Raw genomic sequence first — 19518 nt, forward strand, 5'->3', positions numbered from 1 at the left:
TCATTGACTTCAGCAGCGAGTGATAAACTTGCCTGTGCAAATCTGCCTTCCTAGATGAATCACGCCGAATATAAGTTTAAAATCACCCGCTTCCAGCTCAAACAGGATGCTTCTCACTGGACAAATATAGAATTGTTTTGCATTATCCTAGGCCACTGGCCAATCAACCAGTGCCAACTTGGAAGGCTTTAAGAAGAGAGTGGACATGTTCGTGGAGGATAGGGCTATCCATGGCTACCAGTCAAAATGAATACTAGTCATGATGCATACCTATTCTCTCCAGTATCAGAGGAGCATGCCTATTATATTAGGTGCTGTGGAACACAGGCAGGATAATGCTGCTGCAATCGTCTTGTTTGTGGGCTTCCTAGAGGCACCCGGTTGGCCACTTTGTGAACAGACTGCTGAACTTGATGGGCCTTGGTCTGATCCAGCATGGCTTTTCTTATGTCCTTAACCACAGCACAAGCCACTCCAATTGTCAGTGGATCTCAGAGATTTCAAGTGGAGCTAATTCCAGACTTGCTTTATAGTATCCTTTTGTAACTGGGACTTCCTCATGGAAACCATGTGGTCTGTCACAGTGCAACCCTAAGGAGAGTTACTCCAGTCTAAGCCCATTTATTTCTTAGACTGGAATAACTCTGCATGGGATTGCACTGTAAGTTATGTCCTTTCCTTTTGCACGTTCCGCTAAGAGATTTCAAGTGAATTTATTGAAGTGAAATTAAGTGAAAAGATGAAAATGCATGCCTAGTGATGAACATACATGTGCAAATAAGCTCTAAGTGAAGAACCGGCATCCAGTTACTTACCCTTAAGATCAAGATTTTTGGCACCATTGATAACCTGAGTAACAATCCTGGTATCCACTTTTAGGCTGTGGGTGTTGCTGTTGTCTCGGGTGATGACGACATTATGCCACTGATTGTCATTCAAAGGCCGATCGCTATTACCCTTAATGACATTAGGTCCATTCCCAAGGTCAAACACGTAATGTATGTACCTGCAAACAACACAAATACATGCTCAGAATAAATTTATGGAAAATGAGTAACTAGTAAGGCACAGAAGATACCAGGTACCGACAGCAGGCTATTTTAATTTTTGCTACGAAATTTTCAAGTCATCCTAATAAGTTATTGAGAGGGATGAAGGATTAATCCTCAGTAGAAGCTGAGAGACAAGGAGTGGGCGGGGACAAGGGTCTTACTCTCTGAGGGAAAGAAAATATTAGAAGATTGGTAACTTGCATGTGAAGAAGCTGTGAATGACTCTGAGAACCTGAGGGTTCAGTTTGGCCTAAGCTAGTGAAACACACTACCTGTGGAGTGTCAGGATTGAGATTGAGAGGAAAAGGGCCCCTTCTCAGGTCACAAAGAGGGATTAGTCTCTGGGCAGGAGCTATTCCAGTTACAGGGTAGTGTGAAGAGATTACTGCCACTGGTGTTGGGTAGTTCAGTAGTGAGAACAGGAAGAGAAATTTAGGTAAATCTCCATACTTTCTCTGGGGAAATAGAGATTGAATGGTCTCTCCCTTCCCTGATAGCTAGGCGGTGGAGTCTGCATGTCAACATCTATAAGAATTCTGGGGAACAGAACTAAGTTTGTGAACTAAAAACTGAAGGAATGTAACTTGTGTAACAGCTAAGCCAAAGACGAACTAAGCTTTCTCTGAAGCGAATCTTGTAAATATATATTTCTGGTTTTATGCTTTTCCTCCAATACAGTTTTCCCTCAAAATCCAACTTGTAAATACTAGTTAATAAATTTCTCTTTTTTCTTTGTTAACTTTAAGAAGCCTCTGGTGTCAAATTTTATTTTGAGGTAAAAGATGAAAAGGAGACTAAGAAGGAAACAAATAATCTCCAAATCGCACATTCTGGCAAACAGCAAGTAGGCGATCCCTCTTTGTCCCTCAGCACATAAAACTGATTACTGGGAGATAGGAGGGGGAGGGTCATCATAGTTATCCGCTTTGATAGAAAAAAATAAGGGGGTTGATCAATGACAGACCCACAAAATTCTAGTTGTCATACACTGTCTCAATTATTTTCCATGCAGGTTGGTAAGAGGAAAGAGAAATCAGAATTCACTTGGCTACATCCACAGCTGGAACAATCAACACCAATCAACACAGCAAAATCTCACTTTTCCAGGTAGCTCCCAGGAGCAAACCAGATCTCACTCACCCTTTGACCAATTCAACAGCAATGAAATCATTTCCATCTCCACTGTTGAAAAGGATGAAGCCGTCTGCAGAGGTTGTCTTGAACTGGAAGAAGAGGTGCATGGAGGTGTAGGCTTGCAATGTTGCCAAGCTCAAGTAACTGCTCTTGGTCTTGAAGGTCACTGGATCAGCAATGATATTGCGAAGCCCGAAGCGGGCTTTCAGTTCGCAGTAGTCAATGTCGCCATTCTTGCACAGGTCGATGTAGAGAAGGCCATTGAACATGAGGCTCTGAAGGTGACCAATGAAGCTGGATGGAATGACCGAGATATAACGTTTCTCTGTCATTATCCCAGTCTCAATATTGTGGAACTCCAAGCGGGTGTGGTCACCAACCATTGTACCTGCAAATCAGGACACAGTAAAGTTGAAAAGGTGATGGGGACTGGTAATAAGGTCTCCCTTCAGTGTAATTCCATCTATTTTGGTTTATACTCTAATAGCTTGCAGTTTCTCTCTCTCTGTGTGCAAAACAGTACATGTTCTGCCAGTACAGGTCCTGTTCTGTACAATGCAAGAGGGAAACCAATGCAGTATGTTAGCAATATTATATCTCCAGTGTTGAAGAAACATCGAACAAGGACGTTTTCATACAAGTGCAATCACTAAACATTGTTTCCCTACACTTTTGATTATTATTATTATTGCTAGAAAATAAAATGGGTTACAAAAACGAGCCAGCGTCTAACTAATTCGAAAGCCATGTATGCATAGTACAAAAAACATTCATGCTTTAAACAGCCATGAAAAACCAAACTGACGACATTAAGCTAAATATATAACAATATTTTCTAATAAAATAGTCATATATGTATGCCACAAAGCCTGTAAGGGGGAAGAGTCACTTTATAGACAATCAACTTACATCCATTGTATAATTAGATGCCAAAATGCATCAACTTGTTTTACATCTATACCCTTTCATAAAGCGGTCTTTTATTTTGTTAAATCAATAAAGCATCCTAGCAAATGTATCCTGTTTTCAAACTTCAAGACAGATAATTTCATTTTTCCCTACACTCTTGAGAGAAAAAAATATTTATGCATAATGGAGGAGAGACCATTGGGGAAATGCAGTATGGGTTGCCTCCATGACCTGATATGCTCTCAATATAAGCCAAACAGAAAAACTTTTAACTGTTGCTTCCTTCTGATCAGCATTCTGTGTCTCTCATCTGGCATCACCCAATGCATCTACCAGTAACAGTATCACCACCGGTGTAAACACACAAATCAAGTTTGTGTATTAAAATCTGCTATGTGATGTGTTCTCTGGTGCTAAATTATATGCTGTTAACAAAAGTTCCTCGATTCTGGCATCAGCAAATCTTAACACAGCCTTTGCAGCTATAATCTACTGTTTATTATCCAAGGTTATATTGTATAATGTACCAGACTTTTAACAAGAGCGCCCTCCAGTTCCCCATAATAAGTAAAAATAAGCCTGTAATGACCCATGGGAAGATTAACAGCAGCTGCCTTCTGAAGGCCATGCATATTTTGGCAAGAGCACACGCCTCCTTGGCACCAATCAATAAAATCTTGGAAAAAGATACTTTGGTCATAACTTTGATGGACTAACAGAGTTCTTAAAATTGTCCTTACAACTAGATTGACAGTTGCCGGCCAACTAACATAAAGGTAAGAGGTAACTTGTACTAACAATTGACTTCAACAGACTTAAAAAGGGTGTAAGTCTGTTTAGGACTGGCACTGTAAGATTGCCTGAAAATATAAACTTCCATGAAGAAGTGAGCTATGGCTCACAAAAGCTCATACCCTGCCAGAAATTGTGTTAGTCTTTAAGGTGCTACTGGACTCTTGATCTCTTCTATTGCTATTGACAGACTAACACAGCTACTCATTGTGTTCTATACACTTCCCGAGTACGCCTTAACATGCCAGGCAGGATTTTTCTCCATGGTTGTGGGATGTTTCTTACTCCACCCAGTGCATCTGGCATAAGCACAGCTAGGGACACAGTACTGTACAGATAGAGACTTTATTAAAATATAAATTGTTTCAGGAAGACTTTCTCCCTTTCAGACTTTGGTGTACCAAGATATAATGAGAATGCATTCTCCTGATATGAACACACACACACACACACACACACACACAGTGAGGGGAAAAAGTATTTGATCCCCTGCTGAATTTGCCCGTTTGCCCTCTGACAAAGAAATGACCAGTCCATAATTTTAATGGTAGGTTTATTGTAGCTGTGAGAGACAGAATAACAGGAAAAAACCCCGAAACCCAGAAGACAAAAGTCAGAGATTGATGTGCATTATAATGAGTGAAATAAGTATTTGATCACTTTGCAAAAGATGACTTAGTACTTGGTGGCAAAACCCTTGTTGGCAATTACAGAGGTCAGACGTTTCTTGTAGGTGGCCACCAGGTTTGCACACATCTCAGGAGGTATTTTGTCCCACTCCTCTTTGCAGATCCTCTCCAAGTCAGTAAGATTTCGAGGCTGATGTGTAGCTACTCGAACCTTCAGCTCCCTCCACAGATTTTCGATGGGATTAAGGTCTGGAGACTGGCTAGGCCACTCCAGGACCTTAATGTGCTTCTTCTTGAGCCACTCCTTTGTTGCCTTGGTCGTGTGTTTTGGGTCATTGTCATGCTGGAATACCCATCCTCGACCCATTTTCAATGCCCTGGCTGAGGGAAGGAGGTGCTCACCCAAGATTTGACGATACATGGTCCCGTCCATCATCCCTTCGATGCGGTGAAGGTGTCCTGTCCGCTTAGCAGAAAAACACCCCCAAAGCATAATATGTCGCCCTCCATGTTTGACGGTGGGGATGGTGTTCTTGGGGTCGTAGGCAGCATTCCTCCTCCTCCAAACACGGCGAGTTGAGTTGATGCCAAAGAGCTTGATTTTGGTCTCATCTGACCACAACACTTTCACCCAGTTCTCCTCTGGGTCACTCAGATGTGCATTGGCAAACTGCAGATGGGCCTGTACATGTGCTGTCTTGAGCAAGGGGACCTTGCGGGCTCTGCAAGATCTCAGTCCTTCTAGGCCCGTGTTGGCGAACCATTGGCACGCGTGCCAACTCCGGCACCCTCTCTGCTGGCACGCATGGCTCAGCTGGGTGGCGGGGCCCCAGCCCTCCCAGCCGCCAGCTTTGAACTGCTCTGCGCTGCCTGCAGTTCAAAGGCCCCACCGGGGAGCAGTTCAAAGGCTGCCCAGCGGGGAGTCCAGGGAAGTTGTTTTTTCTAAACTAAAACCTCAGTATTCAGGTTAAATTGCCGTGTTGGCACTTTGCAATAAATAAGTGGGTTTTGGGTTGCAGTTTGGGCACTCCGTCTCTAAAAGGTTCGCCATCACTGTTCTAGGCGTAGTGTGTTACCAACTGTTTTCATGGTGACTATGGTCCCAGGTGCCCTGAGATCATTGACAAGTTCCCCCCGTGTAGTTCTGGGCTGCTTCATCACCGTTTTCATGATCATTGCAACTCCACAAGATGAGATCTTGCATGGAGCCCCAGACCAAGGGAGGTTGACAGGGTTAGGGTTAGGGTTGTCAGCTTCTCACCAAGCTGCTTGGCAATGGTCTTGTAACCCAGTCCAGCCTTGTGCAGGTCTACAATCTTGTCCCTGACATCCTTGGACAGCTCTTTGGTCTTGGTCATGGTGGCTAGTTTGGAATCTGATGGATTGATTGCTTCTGTCGACAGCAGAACCCTAACCCTAACCTGGCTGGTTGATAGGGGATCAAATACTTATTTCACTCATTATAATGCACATCAATCTCTTACTTTTGTCTTCTGGGTTTCTGGGGTTTTTCCTGTTGTTATTCTGTCTCTCACAGCCACAATAAACCTACCATTAAAATTATGGACTGGTCATTTCTTTGTCAGAGGGCAAACGGGCAAATTTAGCAGGGGATCAAATACTTTTTTCCCCTCACTGTATATGTGTGTGTAGCTGCCTCATTTTGTTATTGTTTTACTGCCTCTATAGTATGTGGTTTGGCTTCCTTGCATGAATCATTTGAGGCACTTGCTTACTAGTGGATCTGTTTTCTGCTTGTGGCTCAGGGTGGACAAAGTTGATCTGTATGGTGCTTGTGTCCGGGGCGGGGGGAGTTGTTTTGGGTCCTATGTGAATGTAAAAAATATTCCATAGCTTGCAAACCTTTGCCTACTGTGCAAGCATATAGATACAGAGGGGTCTGGATTGTATGATCACACATAGGGTTGTCAGGTCCCCCCCGGCTACTGGTGAAGGATGGGGTGTAGTTTGCAAGATCCAGGTTGGGAAACTCCTGGACATTTGGGGATGGAGCCTGGGGAGGACAGGGACCTCAGTCGGGTGCAATGCCATACAGTCCATCCTCCAAAGCATCAATTTTCTCCAGGGGAACTGGTTTCTGTAGATGAGCTGAAATTCCAGGGGATCCTCAGGTCCCACTTGGAGGCTGGCATCCCTAATCACAGAAGACTTTGGGAAATCGGTGAGGGAAGGCAACCTTACAAATCTTTCCCTTAAAAACAAACAGAGTTGATAGGCAGTATGAGGTAGTTTCTTGTGCTGGACTGGAACATGGGAGATCATACGAACACACAAAGCTGCTTTATACTGAATCAGAGCATTGGTCTATCAATATACTAGCTAATAATTTTAACTGGAGATGTGGGGGGGTTGAACCTGGGATCTTCTGCATGAAAAACAGATGCTCTACTGTTAAACTGTGCCCCCCTCCCTCAAACTTCCCAAGGTTTAGATCCCTGCTTACTTGGGAAGCTCTCTGGTGACCTTGGGCCAGTCACTTCTTCTCAACCTCTTCTACCCTACAAAGCTGATGTGCGGATAAAGGGTGAGAGAGAAACTGCAATGTATGTCACCCTGTGCTCTTGGAGAAAGGAAGGAAGGAAGGAAGGAAGGAAGGAAAGAAAGAAAAGAAGGAAAGGAAAGAAAGGAAAGAAAGGAAAGAAAGGAAAGAAGGAAAGAAAGGAAAGAAGGAAAGAAAGAAAGAAAGAAAAAAGAAAGAAAGAAAGAAAGAAAGAAAGAAAGAAAGAAAGAAAGAAAGAAAGAAAGAAAGAAAGAAAGAAAGAACCCAACTGCTGTGCTTCTTACAAAACACATCCTGATGTATAGTTAAGCTTAGGAGAGGGGCCGTGGCTCAGTGGTCGTGCATCTGCTTGGCATGCAGAAGGTTCCAGGTTCAGACACCGGCATCTCCAGTTAAAGGGACTAGGCAAGTTGGTGATGTGAAAGACCTCTGCCTGAGACCCTGGAGAGCCGCTTCCCATCTGAGTAGACAATACTGACTTTGATGAACCAAGGGTCTGTTTCAGTATAAGGCAGCTTCATGTGTTCATGTATTTACCAAATGCAAATTATTCAGACACACTTTCGAAATCCATTACTCTGCTGCTCAGTTTGAGAACTGTCAATGGAACTGCAAACATCTAGAGGATCAGGAGTTGAATCGCAAAAAAAAGAAAAGAAAAAGGAGGGCATAGTCCTACAAATTCCAATATGCTTGAAAATCCCCTACAGCTTTACACAAGGAGAAACAGCCTCACCCTCCTGTCTGATGGTATTTTGGATCTCGTTTGGTTCTGCTCAGTGGTGTGGCAGGAGAAGGCAGTGGATAAAACAGCCTCATTAACTTCAAACGGCAAATTGCCTCTCAATTTGGGCATGGTATAGCTCTGCGCTGGTCTTTAATTATTTGCTACTAGAAAAGCGCTAATTAAATTAATTCTACGACATCCCCATGTGCATCTATAAAATGCCACACAGTTCTTCCAATTATGCACACACACAGACACACACACATCTGTCCATATGCTTATTAACACTGACGATCCAGTCCAATGATACTATGGCAATGGTGTGCCACGTGTGACTATTTCTGTATATCCCCATATAAACATATTATATATTCTAATAATATATAATAATAATTTAAAGTTCTTTAGGATTTTGCATGTTGGTTTGCAAGTTATTTGCATGAATAAACGGCCTATGAATTAAGCTTCTTGTTCTGTCCCCCCCTCAACACACATTTTCTCTTCAGTAAGTGTAGTTATTAATGCAATGTGTGCCATCTAGTGGCCGTTCTTCAAAATAACATGCTTCTTAGCAGTGATAGACTCTTACAGCACAGAGCTATAAGCAGCCATTTATTTATTCATAAAGCATGGATTTTCTTCTTTATTATTTTAATGTGTGTGTTTCTGTTTGGTTTATTTTCCCTAGACAGTTTCTGTTTCCCACCAATACACAGACCAATTTCTTCCTTTAGTTCTCTTTGGAGATCTGTTCTTCATGGACCACTAAACTAGATGGTTAAAACATACCCTTAGTGCAATAATATATTATTTTGAAAGATCTAGTGCTTTGAAAATAGCAAAGAGGTATTTACATATACACAAACATCATTCCACTGGGCCAAAGGGATGCATAAACATTCTTGCAAACTTGCTTCTGGATTTGTGTAAAATCTCTTCTAAATCTTTCTAAGATAAAAGAAAAGCTCCCTACAGAATATGACCCAGTGGTTATGCATACCGAGGTCCCCCTTCCTCCAACCTAAGAATGTTCACTGAGTATTACAAGACACGTCTGAAAGGTCTGCGCTAAAAAGGACTGACATGGTGGAAGTGCTGTCATAGTAGGAAGCTGCTACTGGCTGTATTGTCTGTCCTTCATCCTCCACTTCAGCCAAAGTACAGCGAACACAAGCAGAGAAGTAAATGCTGAATGCTCTTCCCTATTTCTCCTTTTCCAGCACCTCTTGTGGAGTTGGGATGAGCACAAGACTGTGGCCTAGTTGTCACATGAACACACGAAGCTGCCTTATATTGAATCAGACCCTTGGTCCATCAAAGTCAGTAATGTCTACTCAGACCTGCAGCGGCTCTCCAGGGTCTCAGGCAGGGGTCTTTCACATCACCTACCTGCCTAGTCCCTTTAACTGGAGATGCCAGGGATTGAACCTGGGACCTTCTTCATGCCAAGGAGATGCTCTACCACTGAGCCACAGCCCTCCCCATATAGCCCCTCCCCAGATGCCTACAAGGGCTAAATATCTTGTATCCCCAGATGCCTACCTGGGCTAAATATCTTGTATCTCATGGCGGAAGACTGACTAGGTGGGTGCAGTCTCTTAATCATGCTGATAAGTCACCGTATGATACCTCCGTGTCTGAAGCAGTCTCTTCTCCGAGCACTAGTAACTGGGGAACAGTTGCAGGGGACAGCTCTTGCCTTCATGCCCAAATGTTTTCTGGGAGGTTATCTAGTTGGTCACTTTAGGAAACAGGATGGTGGATGGACCCTTGGTCTGATTCACTGGGGTCCTTCTTATATTTTGCATTGTGATGGAAGTGCTCGATTTATTTACTTATTTATTTTTGAAATTTCTAGCCCGCCTTCCCCAGCCAAGACCAGGCTCAGGGTGGGTAATGACAATAAAATCAACATCTCATACAAATATGTATATAAATTAAAAATTATTATAATAATTTATTGCAGTCATAGACCAGAAAATGTCATATTGCATTTCCATGCTACATTTCCAAAAGCCTAAAACCTTGCATTTCAAGAATTACTTACAAAACAGATAAAATACTAATTAGGCCAATTATAACAGTGTAAAACTTGGAACAGTGTTTCTATACATATTATAGTTCCTTATCCTTTCCAGAAACCCCTTCCTTGCTCCAGACTTTTACCACAAAAGCACAAAATTTTGCCACTAATAAAAAAATTAAAACAATAAAACATACCACACCACAATCCACTGCAACTATTAAAACCATAGATAGCGCACAAACTAATACATAGGGTTGCCAGGTCCCTCTTCGCCATCAGTGGGAGGTTTTTAGGGGCAGAGTCTGAGGAGGGTGGGGTTTGGGGAGGGACTTTAATGCCATAGAGTCCAGTAGCCAAAGTGGCCATTTTCTCCAGATGAACTGATGTTTATCGGCTGGAGATGAGTTGTAATAGCAGGAGATCTCCAGCTAGTACCTGGAGGTTGGCAACCCTACTAATACAGTACCCGCTGAGACATAGTAAGCAGGCAGGACCCCTTCTAGTCCATAAAAATATACACTCACAGAAAAAGGAGGGGGTAGAGAGGCCAGCACATATGACACCTGCGGCTGCCCTCAGTTGTCGGCCTGGTGAAACAGCTCCATTTTACAGGCCCATGGATACAGTCACATTGCACACCTTTTATGGGGAGTGATCATGTGATTTGGGTTTCACACAACACACATTAAATTAAGAGAAGGGGCATGCAGAATAGTCACTGCACCGTGGGAGGTTTTTAGGCCTGTGTAAGAGTCTGAGCTGGGCACAGGTCAGCGGTCACTGAGAAAAAAAACAAGCTTGCATTTCACTTTACAAGACTGTAACCAAACAGTAAGAAACGTTACAGAAGCGGGCAGATGAACCAAAACATCAAATAGGTACTTGCGTCAGAACCAGAACTTGAAGAAAAGTCATCTACTCACCTTCAGCCACATCATCATCCACAGTCAGTTTGAGAGACTTTCCTCGGCGCACCACACGGACTGTGTGCCACTCGTTGTCATTGAGTTTCTGCCCAGCGTAAAGGGTCTCCGGTCCTTTGCCTGGGGGACAGCGGCAAGGAAAGAAGATGTTCAAGCCAGATCCACTGTACAGGAAAGCCTGCCTTGTTGGAAATGGCTCTGAAACCACTTGGTGTGATGATACAAGACAAGCAGCCCTGGAAGATGCCTCAGGAATAGCTGCTCCAACCCCAAGGATGTTTGTATGCCTTGCCCACTTAAACTTAGTTGGGGATCGTCATTCACTTCTTTCTCACCTATGGGTCTGCCATCTCAGGCCAGAACATGGGAGGAGGACTAACTATTTCCTCCTACTTATTTCACAAGAAGTTTATGAATTCCAACAAACTCTACCACAGTACCGAAGGATCGCAAAGACTGAATAGCTTTGAAGGAAACTTAAATGGTATTGTGTCTTGTGTGCGGGGGGGCAGGGGGAATTCCCATTTCTAAAATGACTCTTCAAATTCTCTCAGTGATCATACACACCAGATTGCTTCCAGTGAACAATTCTCCTAACAAGGCCAAGCGTAAATGAGTTCAGAGCAATTCCTACGGAATCCATATTTTTATAGAAACTCCCAGCATCCCAAATTCGTCCAATTCCTTATTAATATCAGACTTCTTTGGAGCTTTCCCCCATAACCAAGGGCCAAACACTGATCTTCTGGTAGACAATGCTCCTCAAGGTGAACAGGCCGTGAAACTCTTTATGGCTACCCATTCCCAAGAATCACTAATTGCTGACAATTCAAAACCTTTGTTGAATGAAGATCAGGGATTTGCTAGTGGTAAAATGCAAGTGCATGGTTTAAAGTGTACATTAAACACCCCGAACCACATAACTACGGATCAGATACATAAGCCCTCAGCAGCATCAACAGACACCTATGCTACAAAGAAATGTGATAACTACAAATTCTAACACAGCATTTTAAAACAAATTGAATAACATCCAGTGGAAACTTTCCACTGATGAAAGCCTCTCCTTTGGGGAGGGGAATTTTTAGGCTGCAGCTTCTATAGAGCTCCAAAGCAAAGTTGTGATCCTCTCCAACAGGAAATTGGGGATATTAGGATGAAAGTAGCACTACTGGTAACTAAACCCTACTAGGTCAAGATAGATCCCTTCTTGTATTGTGTTGTAATTAGACTATCATGTTCAATGTGGAAGATTTCTATTGATGGAAACTTCTTTGAGCATAACCTGCCTCTCACTCATGTAGTGAAGTTCTTGGAGCACTTCAGAAATCTATTGTGTAACTGAAGAGGGCAACATTCTTCTCCACAATGATGAAATATCTTCTTTGCTTTATACTGACATTGTTGAAAACAACAGCAGGTCTGCTTTAGCCATGTCGGAATGACGGAAACTCCATCTTTCTATTATTATTTTTTAAAGAATAAAGGGGCGAAGATTTTCTATTTGATAATGGTACCTCCAGAACTCTCCAAGACACCAAAGCAATCCATTCTCAAACAAGGGAGGCATGCCTTTAGCATTATTTTAGCTCATAGATTAGATGTGCAAATTTTCTGAAGTCAGTGGAATCATCAGCAGGACCCCTCAGTCTCAATGAACAAGAGCAGGGTATGGATTGTGTTTTAAAAGAACACACGGGGCTGGTGCCACAGGTTTCTTCCCTGTGCTTCCATGATCATGCTATCTACCAGCCTCAGAACTGCATAGAAGGAATACTATTAATGCAGATATCTCTATCTATGTACAGATAGAGATATAGCTAGACAGATATAGATACAGGCACACCTTGTTTTATTGCGCTTTGCAGATATTATGTTTTTGAGCAAGTCTATTGGTGCAATTTTTCCAACAGCATCTGCTCACTTCGTGTTTTTGTGTCACATTTTGGTAAATCTCGCAATATTTTAAACTTGTTCATTATTATTACAGTACATATGTTTTTTGGACATAATGCTATTGCACTCTTATGTATAGTGTAAACATAACTTTTATATGCAATGGAAAACCAAAATAAATTGTGTGATTCGCAATATCTCTGAGGTATGCTTGTATATAGATGTAGGAATATAATGGTGTTGTTTGGACAGAAGGAGAACGATCGTGAATCGTTCTGGTGTATCCAGCTAGCTCTGCTTTTCAGACTAAGTGTGAAACCATGTGCAGAGCAAGAAGTTGATTCTGATGAGAAATGACAGGCTTGGTATGCAGCAAAAAAATAATACCAAGTCATCAAGGGGCAGTGGTGCCTTTGTGATATTGGACAGCCTCAGATTGTTTCTTTTATAGTGGCAGCAATTGACGGTTAGGTGCAGGATCAGGGTCTTCCTCTTGAACGCAGCAAGACAAAAAAATAAATACGCTGTTAAGGGCTACCTCATTTCTGCATTTGAGACAATCTAAATCCAGAGATCCAAAATGAATAATCTTGAGACACAGGCAAAGACAAAAAGAAAAGGATGTATTCTGTCGTCAAAGACTATAAAGCTATCAGTGGAATATTTTAACAACGATCGGCTTGAAATTATTTCCAATTTATTCATATTTTCCTCTTTTTTTTTCTTTGTTACCAGGCATCGTCTTTCTGTTTTCCTTTAGTGGCTGTTGTTTTTTGTTACTTGGAGACATCTGCAGCAAGAAAGAGCTGTGTGTGTTTTCCCCCTCCCTGATCACCTGCTGTAAGATCCCGCTCAACATCACCTTTCTCAGTGTCACATCACAAATGTTGCCAAGGCAACAGAGTCTAATAGAATAGACAGAAGAGGGGACTAAAGTAGCCAGTGCGCAGGTGGACTGTCAAAAAAAAAAAAAACCACTCTTGATGCTGCTCCACCTTTCCCACCCCATATAGAGATAGCTGGAATTAAGAGGGGAGAGATGGGAAAAACATCCACCCAGGAAGCTGAACTGCTGGAGACACTTTCTATTTTAAAATGTTTTCAATGAGATGGCAGCTGGTCATTATGGGGTGTTTTTTTTTTGGCGCATTACTTAATTTTTATGATTCTGTACAAATAAGAGGCAGGAGGATTAGCATATAGCAAAAAAGGAGAATAAAGGGAATTGTGCCACAGCTAGAGATTTAACTAGCACGGTGCTGGAATGTCACTTATGCAATTGATAGAAGGAAAGATACTGGCCATACTAGGCAAACTAGCAGATTGCCAGAGATTTGGCGATGGTGGCTGGGGATGGCGGAGTTCGGGGAGGGTAAGGAGTTCACAGGGATGCAATCCTATAGATTCCACCCTCTAAAGCTGCCATTTCCTCCAGGGCAACTGAGCTGCGTAGCCTGGAGATCAGTTATAATTCCAAGAGAACTCCAGGCCCTACCTGAAGGTTGGCGACTCTAGGGCCTGTTCATTGTGCTTGGTAAAAGATATTGCTGGGCACAACCTTTTGTGGAGGGTATCTTCTGAAGTCCTGGAAACTGGCTGGAAACTGGATGCAGGTGGGGTAAACAAAGGAAACCTTGGAACAGCGCTCTAACCGGACACATGAAGAAGATTGAAGTTTCAAGGGAAGCAAGATATGTTGTTCACACCATTCAAAGTGCAAGCAGTTGCATTGGAATAATGGTAGCAACAACAAAAGCCAAATAGGGCAAATGGGCATTCAGCAAGATAAATTTAGTAGGAAATATTAAAAGCTCACAGCCAACCGGGAGAAGTTTCTTACATGGTGATCTGAAGTAGAATTACACCTAAACCAATGGTCTGAGAAGGGCACAACTCGGTTTAGCAGTGCCCCACTAGTTAAAGAAGGTAATAACCACAGCTTCGTCACAAGACCTCAAAGAAAGCTATTATCTAAGTTTCAGTGCTTTAGCTTCCAAAATGTTGGCCAGAGGTCAGAAAAAAGCAGCCCAAAATTGGCAGGAATAACATGACAGAATCTAATGACTGGGTTCCCATTCACGGTAAAGGAACTAATGTGCGCACCATCCTAGAAGGAATCCAAGCAGGCACAGCTTAGAAAGGGAGGAAGTGGATACAGTGGATCCAGCATAAACAAAAAGACTTCGCATATGGGAAAGCCAAAAGAAGCGTTCATGTTTAGATTTAGAGGTGGCTGTGATTCCAAAGTCTCACAGCAAGTAAAAGCAGAAATAAATCAGCCAAGTATAACAAGATGTCAAGTTGCACATTTAAGCAGACTACTGAATTGTCTGTACGCTAAGCGACAAGTGACTGCACGGAAACTGCCTTCTTTCTATCTGTGTAAGACATGGGGGAAATCAGAAACCAATACGCTCATTTCAGAAGTGCCTACCAGGCCTTTTCAAGTGACTCAGAGCAGTGATGCCTTTCAAATGAAATTCTAAACACTGTTTTCTAGTTAGCAAGATTCCTTTTCCTTTCCAAATACTCAGGAGGTTGAGTGAAAAGCGCCAGAAAAGTGAACTGGGCAAACAGGGTCTAGCGTAAGGAATTAGGGTAAGGCAACCTTCAAGATATTGATGCAGATGCTTCACTGCCCAAGAGGGGAAAATAGAGGGAATAAATCTTACAAACATAACTAACTGGAATCATATGAAGGGTGCCCCCCCCCCCAATATCAAATCCCTTCAGCTTAAGTATTTTGTGGCAAAGAATCACCAAGTGGGTCTCTTAATTCTGTGTATTAATACATGTGTTCATGTACAAACATATCCACCCACATTAGGGTTGCCAGGTCCCCCTCTCCACTGGCGGAAGGTTTTTGGGGCAGGGCTGAGGCCGCGATCCTGGGTGCGTGGTTGCACATGCGTGCAGTCGCCGCTCCTTGCAACCCTGTGGATTGGTGGGCAACTGCCCGCCAGAACCAGCCACCTGGCAACCCTGACCCACATCTATCAGTTGATGGTGTCTTTGGATCAAGTCATCACAGACTGACTGCAAAGCCCAAAAATATAATGCCTTGAGGAGCATTGTAATACAGAGAAACAATGAACACCCATCGTGTGTTGTTTATCCAATAATCCACCAGCCAAATCTCACACTTTTCTCTCTCTTCTCTCTCACACACATACCCATACACACACAAATATATAGTTTTTGCTCATAAGCAGGATCTAGACATTCCTTACCATTGAGGTTCTTGCAGATAAAGAGTATTTCAAATGTGACTGATGGTCTCTTTAGCCTTAGACTTACTTTTCTTACCTGTGTGGTCTCTTGCAGTCCTTCCAGGGAAGGGGCTGCCATTTTATATACTAGTTCACACACACTCTCTCCCTTGTATATTAGTAAGTTTACCTCTGACACTGATGTTGCAGCACAGCAGAAAGGCAGCAGAATGAATATATACTGTTTACAAAATATAATGATGATTGGTGGAAAAATCAATGAGAAATGTCAGGAGCATGGTCCAGGTAGCTCAACAACTCAATATTTAAAATGTGTACACAATAACATCAGAGTTTTAAAATGTAGCAATTATGAGGACCCAAGAATTTCAGAATGGGCCCAATGAAGATATGATTGCTACAAATCTCATTTTAGAACCTGCCAAGCTGCGCTGAAGACCTCCCATATTCCACCCTCAATGAATCTGAACCCCCAGGGCCTACCACTTCATTACCCTCACTCTACCTGGCTCCAGCCTGGCTCTGTATCTTGACCCCACCCAGTGGTTAGTTTCTTTAAAAAGTTAAAAACCTGAAACTCATCTTGATAGAAATGTTACAAAAGCTGACAGATCTCTGTGTCCTAAAGTTCCAGCAGCAACTCCCCCCACCTCAGGTCCATTCAGGTAATATCATTAATAAACAGGTCAGCGAACAAATAAAAACACCCCCTTCAGCATTCTCCAGATTCATACTATAGGCATGTCAACCCACTAAGACACTGCACACACACACATTAGGGCTGTGTGTATTGATAAACTCGAACCGAAACTAAACCCAGAAAAAGGCATTTCGGCTTTATTCGGGTCAATGTTGGGCCGAATACTACAGCAGAGAATCAAACCTAATCTGGATAGCCGATCGCTGAAAAAGCCGAATAGGTATTTGGCTTCTTCGGCCTCTGCTTTCCAAAGGCTTTTCTCTATGGGACATTTTTCACGGTAGATTTTGCTTCTGTTTTGCCACGGACTAAAAAAAAACACGATTTAAATGTTTTTTTCATGGCCGCGATTTATCCCTGTCAATCTCGATGTAGTTTTGGTTTTTCATGGGAACAAAGCACGCTGTATTTGACAACGGTTTGGTCTGTCCCTTTTGCAGGAGGCCTCCCCTTCCAACAGGCTCATTGTTTATGCCTGCCCCCAGCTCCGCCCCAACTCCGCCCAGCAGATTACTTCGTGCGGTTCACCAGCGTTTTCCTCAAAGCTTCTCTCTATTTTCTATAGGTGTGGAACCCATTGCACTTTAATGATAGACAGGATTGGGGGGGCAGGGAATCCATGTGCCCAGAGAAGTGTTTAGCTGAAAGTGGGAATGGCGGGGGGGGGGGAGGAAAGAAGGCCCCTGGATTGTGCGCCGGCCATGATCCAGCCACAGTGCATCAAGAGAGAGAGGAGGGAGATAAGAGCAGGCTGGCCGCCCCTCTTCAGAAGAGTGATGGGAGGGAGTTTTGCCTTGGGTTTTCCGCTCTCAGGATGCACATTTTTCCCATCCGATTTCTCAAAAATCCCCCCTCCCCTCTGGGGCAGAGGGGCCAACAGCCCCTTCCCTTGAACATCCCCCATGGGTCCAGCTGCCCTAGACTGAGCTGCCACCACCACCACCCCCAGCGCACGAGGAGCACATGGCGTGGCCCCGCCGGTCTCCCCCTGGAGCCATCCGTCCGACGTCCCCCTGGGCTTGGAGGTGTGGGCCCAGCTCCAAGGCCCATCCCGGGCCAGCCGCCAGCCTCCAGGACGGAGGGAGAGAAGTGCCAGGACTCTAGGCAGGCAGGCAGCAAAAGGGACGGTATTCTTGTCTGAGCGCGAAACTCCCCCAGCCAATCACCGTTCTTGGGGGAGGAGAAAGGAGACATCCTGGGGAGCGAACAAACATTTTTTCATGGGCATCCGAGCAACAAAACACACGTCCACAGGAAAGATCGTCTCAAAAGTGATTTGGATTGCCTCTCTTTTAACGCGGCTTATTTTGCTTAGTGGGGGAAAAGCCGGATCTGCAGTGAATAACCAAAATTTTACTCTGACGCAAATCAGCGTCGAAACAGCAGCAAATCTCCGTGAAAAATACCCCAATGGGAACTTTTTTTGAGGAGCTCTGGGGGAGCATTTTTTGAGGTAGAGTTACCAAATTTTCATAAACCCTGAAGTTTGGTAAAGTTTGGGATAGAGGATGCAATGTTATGGGGCTCTGGTCGATCCCCCCCCCCCCCCAAGAAAAGCACTGTAAATTTTACAATGCTTTCCTATGGAGGAGGGAGGCAACCCGTCAATCCTATAGCCTATATCAGACCTGAATATTTTCAGGGTTTTTTTGCACAGCCCTAACACACACATACAAAAGGGGTGAACATTTGCTTCAGCTTTCTTTCTTAGCTATCAGGTGACTATCTCAAGCTGAAGCACACAGAGTATCAGATTATCCTTATTTTGCAAGGGTTGAATCAGAATATTAACCCCCTTCATAATATCAGTTATTTGAGAGATACATTCCTGTTCCGCTTTCCGCTGGTACAATTTCATACTCATTAAACCTCCAAGGTGCACTCACAAAAACGAAGGTGGACAAAGACACATTTTCAATCATTGTGGAGGTTATCAATAAACATCCTAAGTTTATCCCACAATGTATTCAGACAGCAATCTTCAAAAAAATCAATAATTCCAAAACACAGGTTGGTTGACCCATTAACCAAATGTAGACAGCCATCCAACTCCCCCCCACCCGACTGTGTGTGGATACCTACCATGAATTGAATGGAAAAATTCCCTTGATGGTTGCGCAAATCCACCTTTTTATTGATTAAGATTTCTTAGCATTGATTTCAATGCTACATCTTATTCAACTGCCTCTTTTCACATAGAAGGGAAGACACGTCAAACACTTTAAGCTGTCAATCCTCAGGGCACGTAATTTGTTGTGTATTTAAAATTTAACTATTAACACCCTCAGAGATTTAATCATGAAAAAAGGAATGCAAACAGTTTCCTAAATTACAACAGTGAACAGTAAAAAGCCTATTTAATTTTTAAACATTTTTATAAGCATTTGGCTTTTAACAGTGACACGTCCACACTGTAGCACTTGTCATGGCATAAAATTTTCTGAGTTATTTAAAAAATTGCCCAGATGTTCAGGCCCAAGAAAGACCCCCCCCCCCAAGAGTATTCTGGAACAAATTGTCAAGTATTAAGAACCATAAAATCATGCTTGATGTGAAAATGTCACACTCTGATAACAGCTAAAATGGGGGCCAAGAGGTTTGCAGACAGGTGGATGCAATTTCAGAGGATGGTACCAACTCTCAGTCTGTGGAGACAATTATTACTGCCAAGACTACCGCATATGTCGGATTTATAATCAGCTCTTACCGAGTATTCTCTCCCCTCCATCTTAAGCCACATTGAATAACTCTGCATGACATGTTACAAAGAATTACCCTACGTGGCCGTTAGCGATTAAACTTTTATCATTTTTTAGCACTCTGTAGGTAACACAAAGCAAATGGATTTCTTTTATACAAAGCATTCTCTATTACCAATGTGAATATTTCAATAGAAGCCGAACACATTTCTCAATACCAAGAAGAAATGAAGACAGCCCTACTTCAAATGGAACTACTGCAGATAATACACCTTATAAC

General features: G+C 43.0%; 1 protein-coding gene across 3 annotated transcripts in view; it reads right to left on the bottom strand.

The window, feature by feature from the left end:
• NRXN3 (neurexin 3) overlaps nucleotides 1-19518 on the bottom strand; it is a 1387810-nt gene that overhangs the window by 837818 nt on the left and 530474 nt on the right. For all 3 annotated transcript variants that reach the window (XM_056852141.1, XM_056852140.1, XM_056852139.1), the window contains 3 exons: nucleotides 10714-10833; nucleotides 2193-2574; nucleotides 816-1006 (listed from right to left, as the gene is read on the bottom strand). In XM_056852141.1, coding sequence (XP_056708119.1) covers nucleotides 816-1006; nucleotides 2193-2574; nucleotides 10714-10833 — 693 coding nt within the window. The remainder of the gene's footprint in view (nucleotides 1-815; nucleotides 1007-2192; nucleotides 2575-10713; nucleotides 10834-19518) is intronic.

Source organism: Euleptes europaea, chromosome 6 (assembly GCF_029931775.1).
Source record: "Euleptes europaea isolate rEulEur1 chromosome 6, rEulEur1.hap1, whole genome shotgun sequence".
NCBI lineage: Eukaryota > Metazoa > Chordata > Lepidosauria > Squamata > Sphaerodactylidae > Euleptes > Euleptes europaea.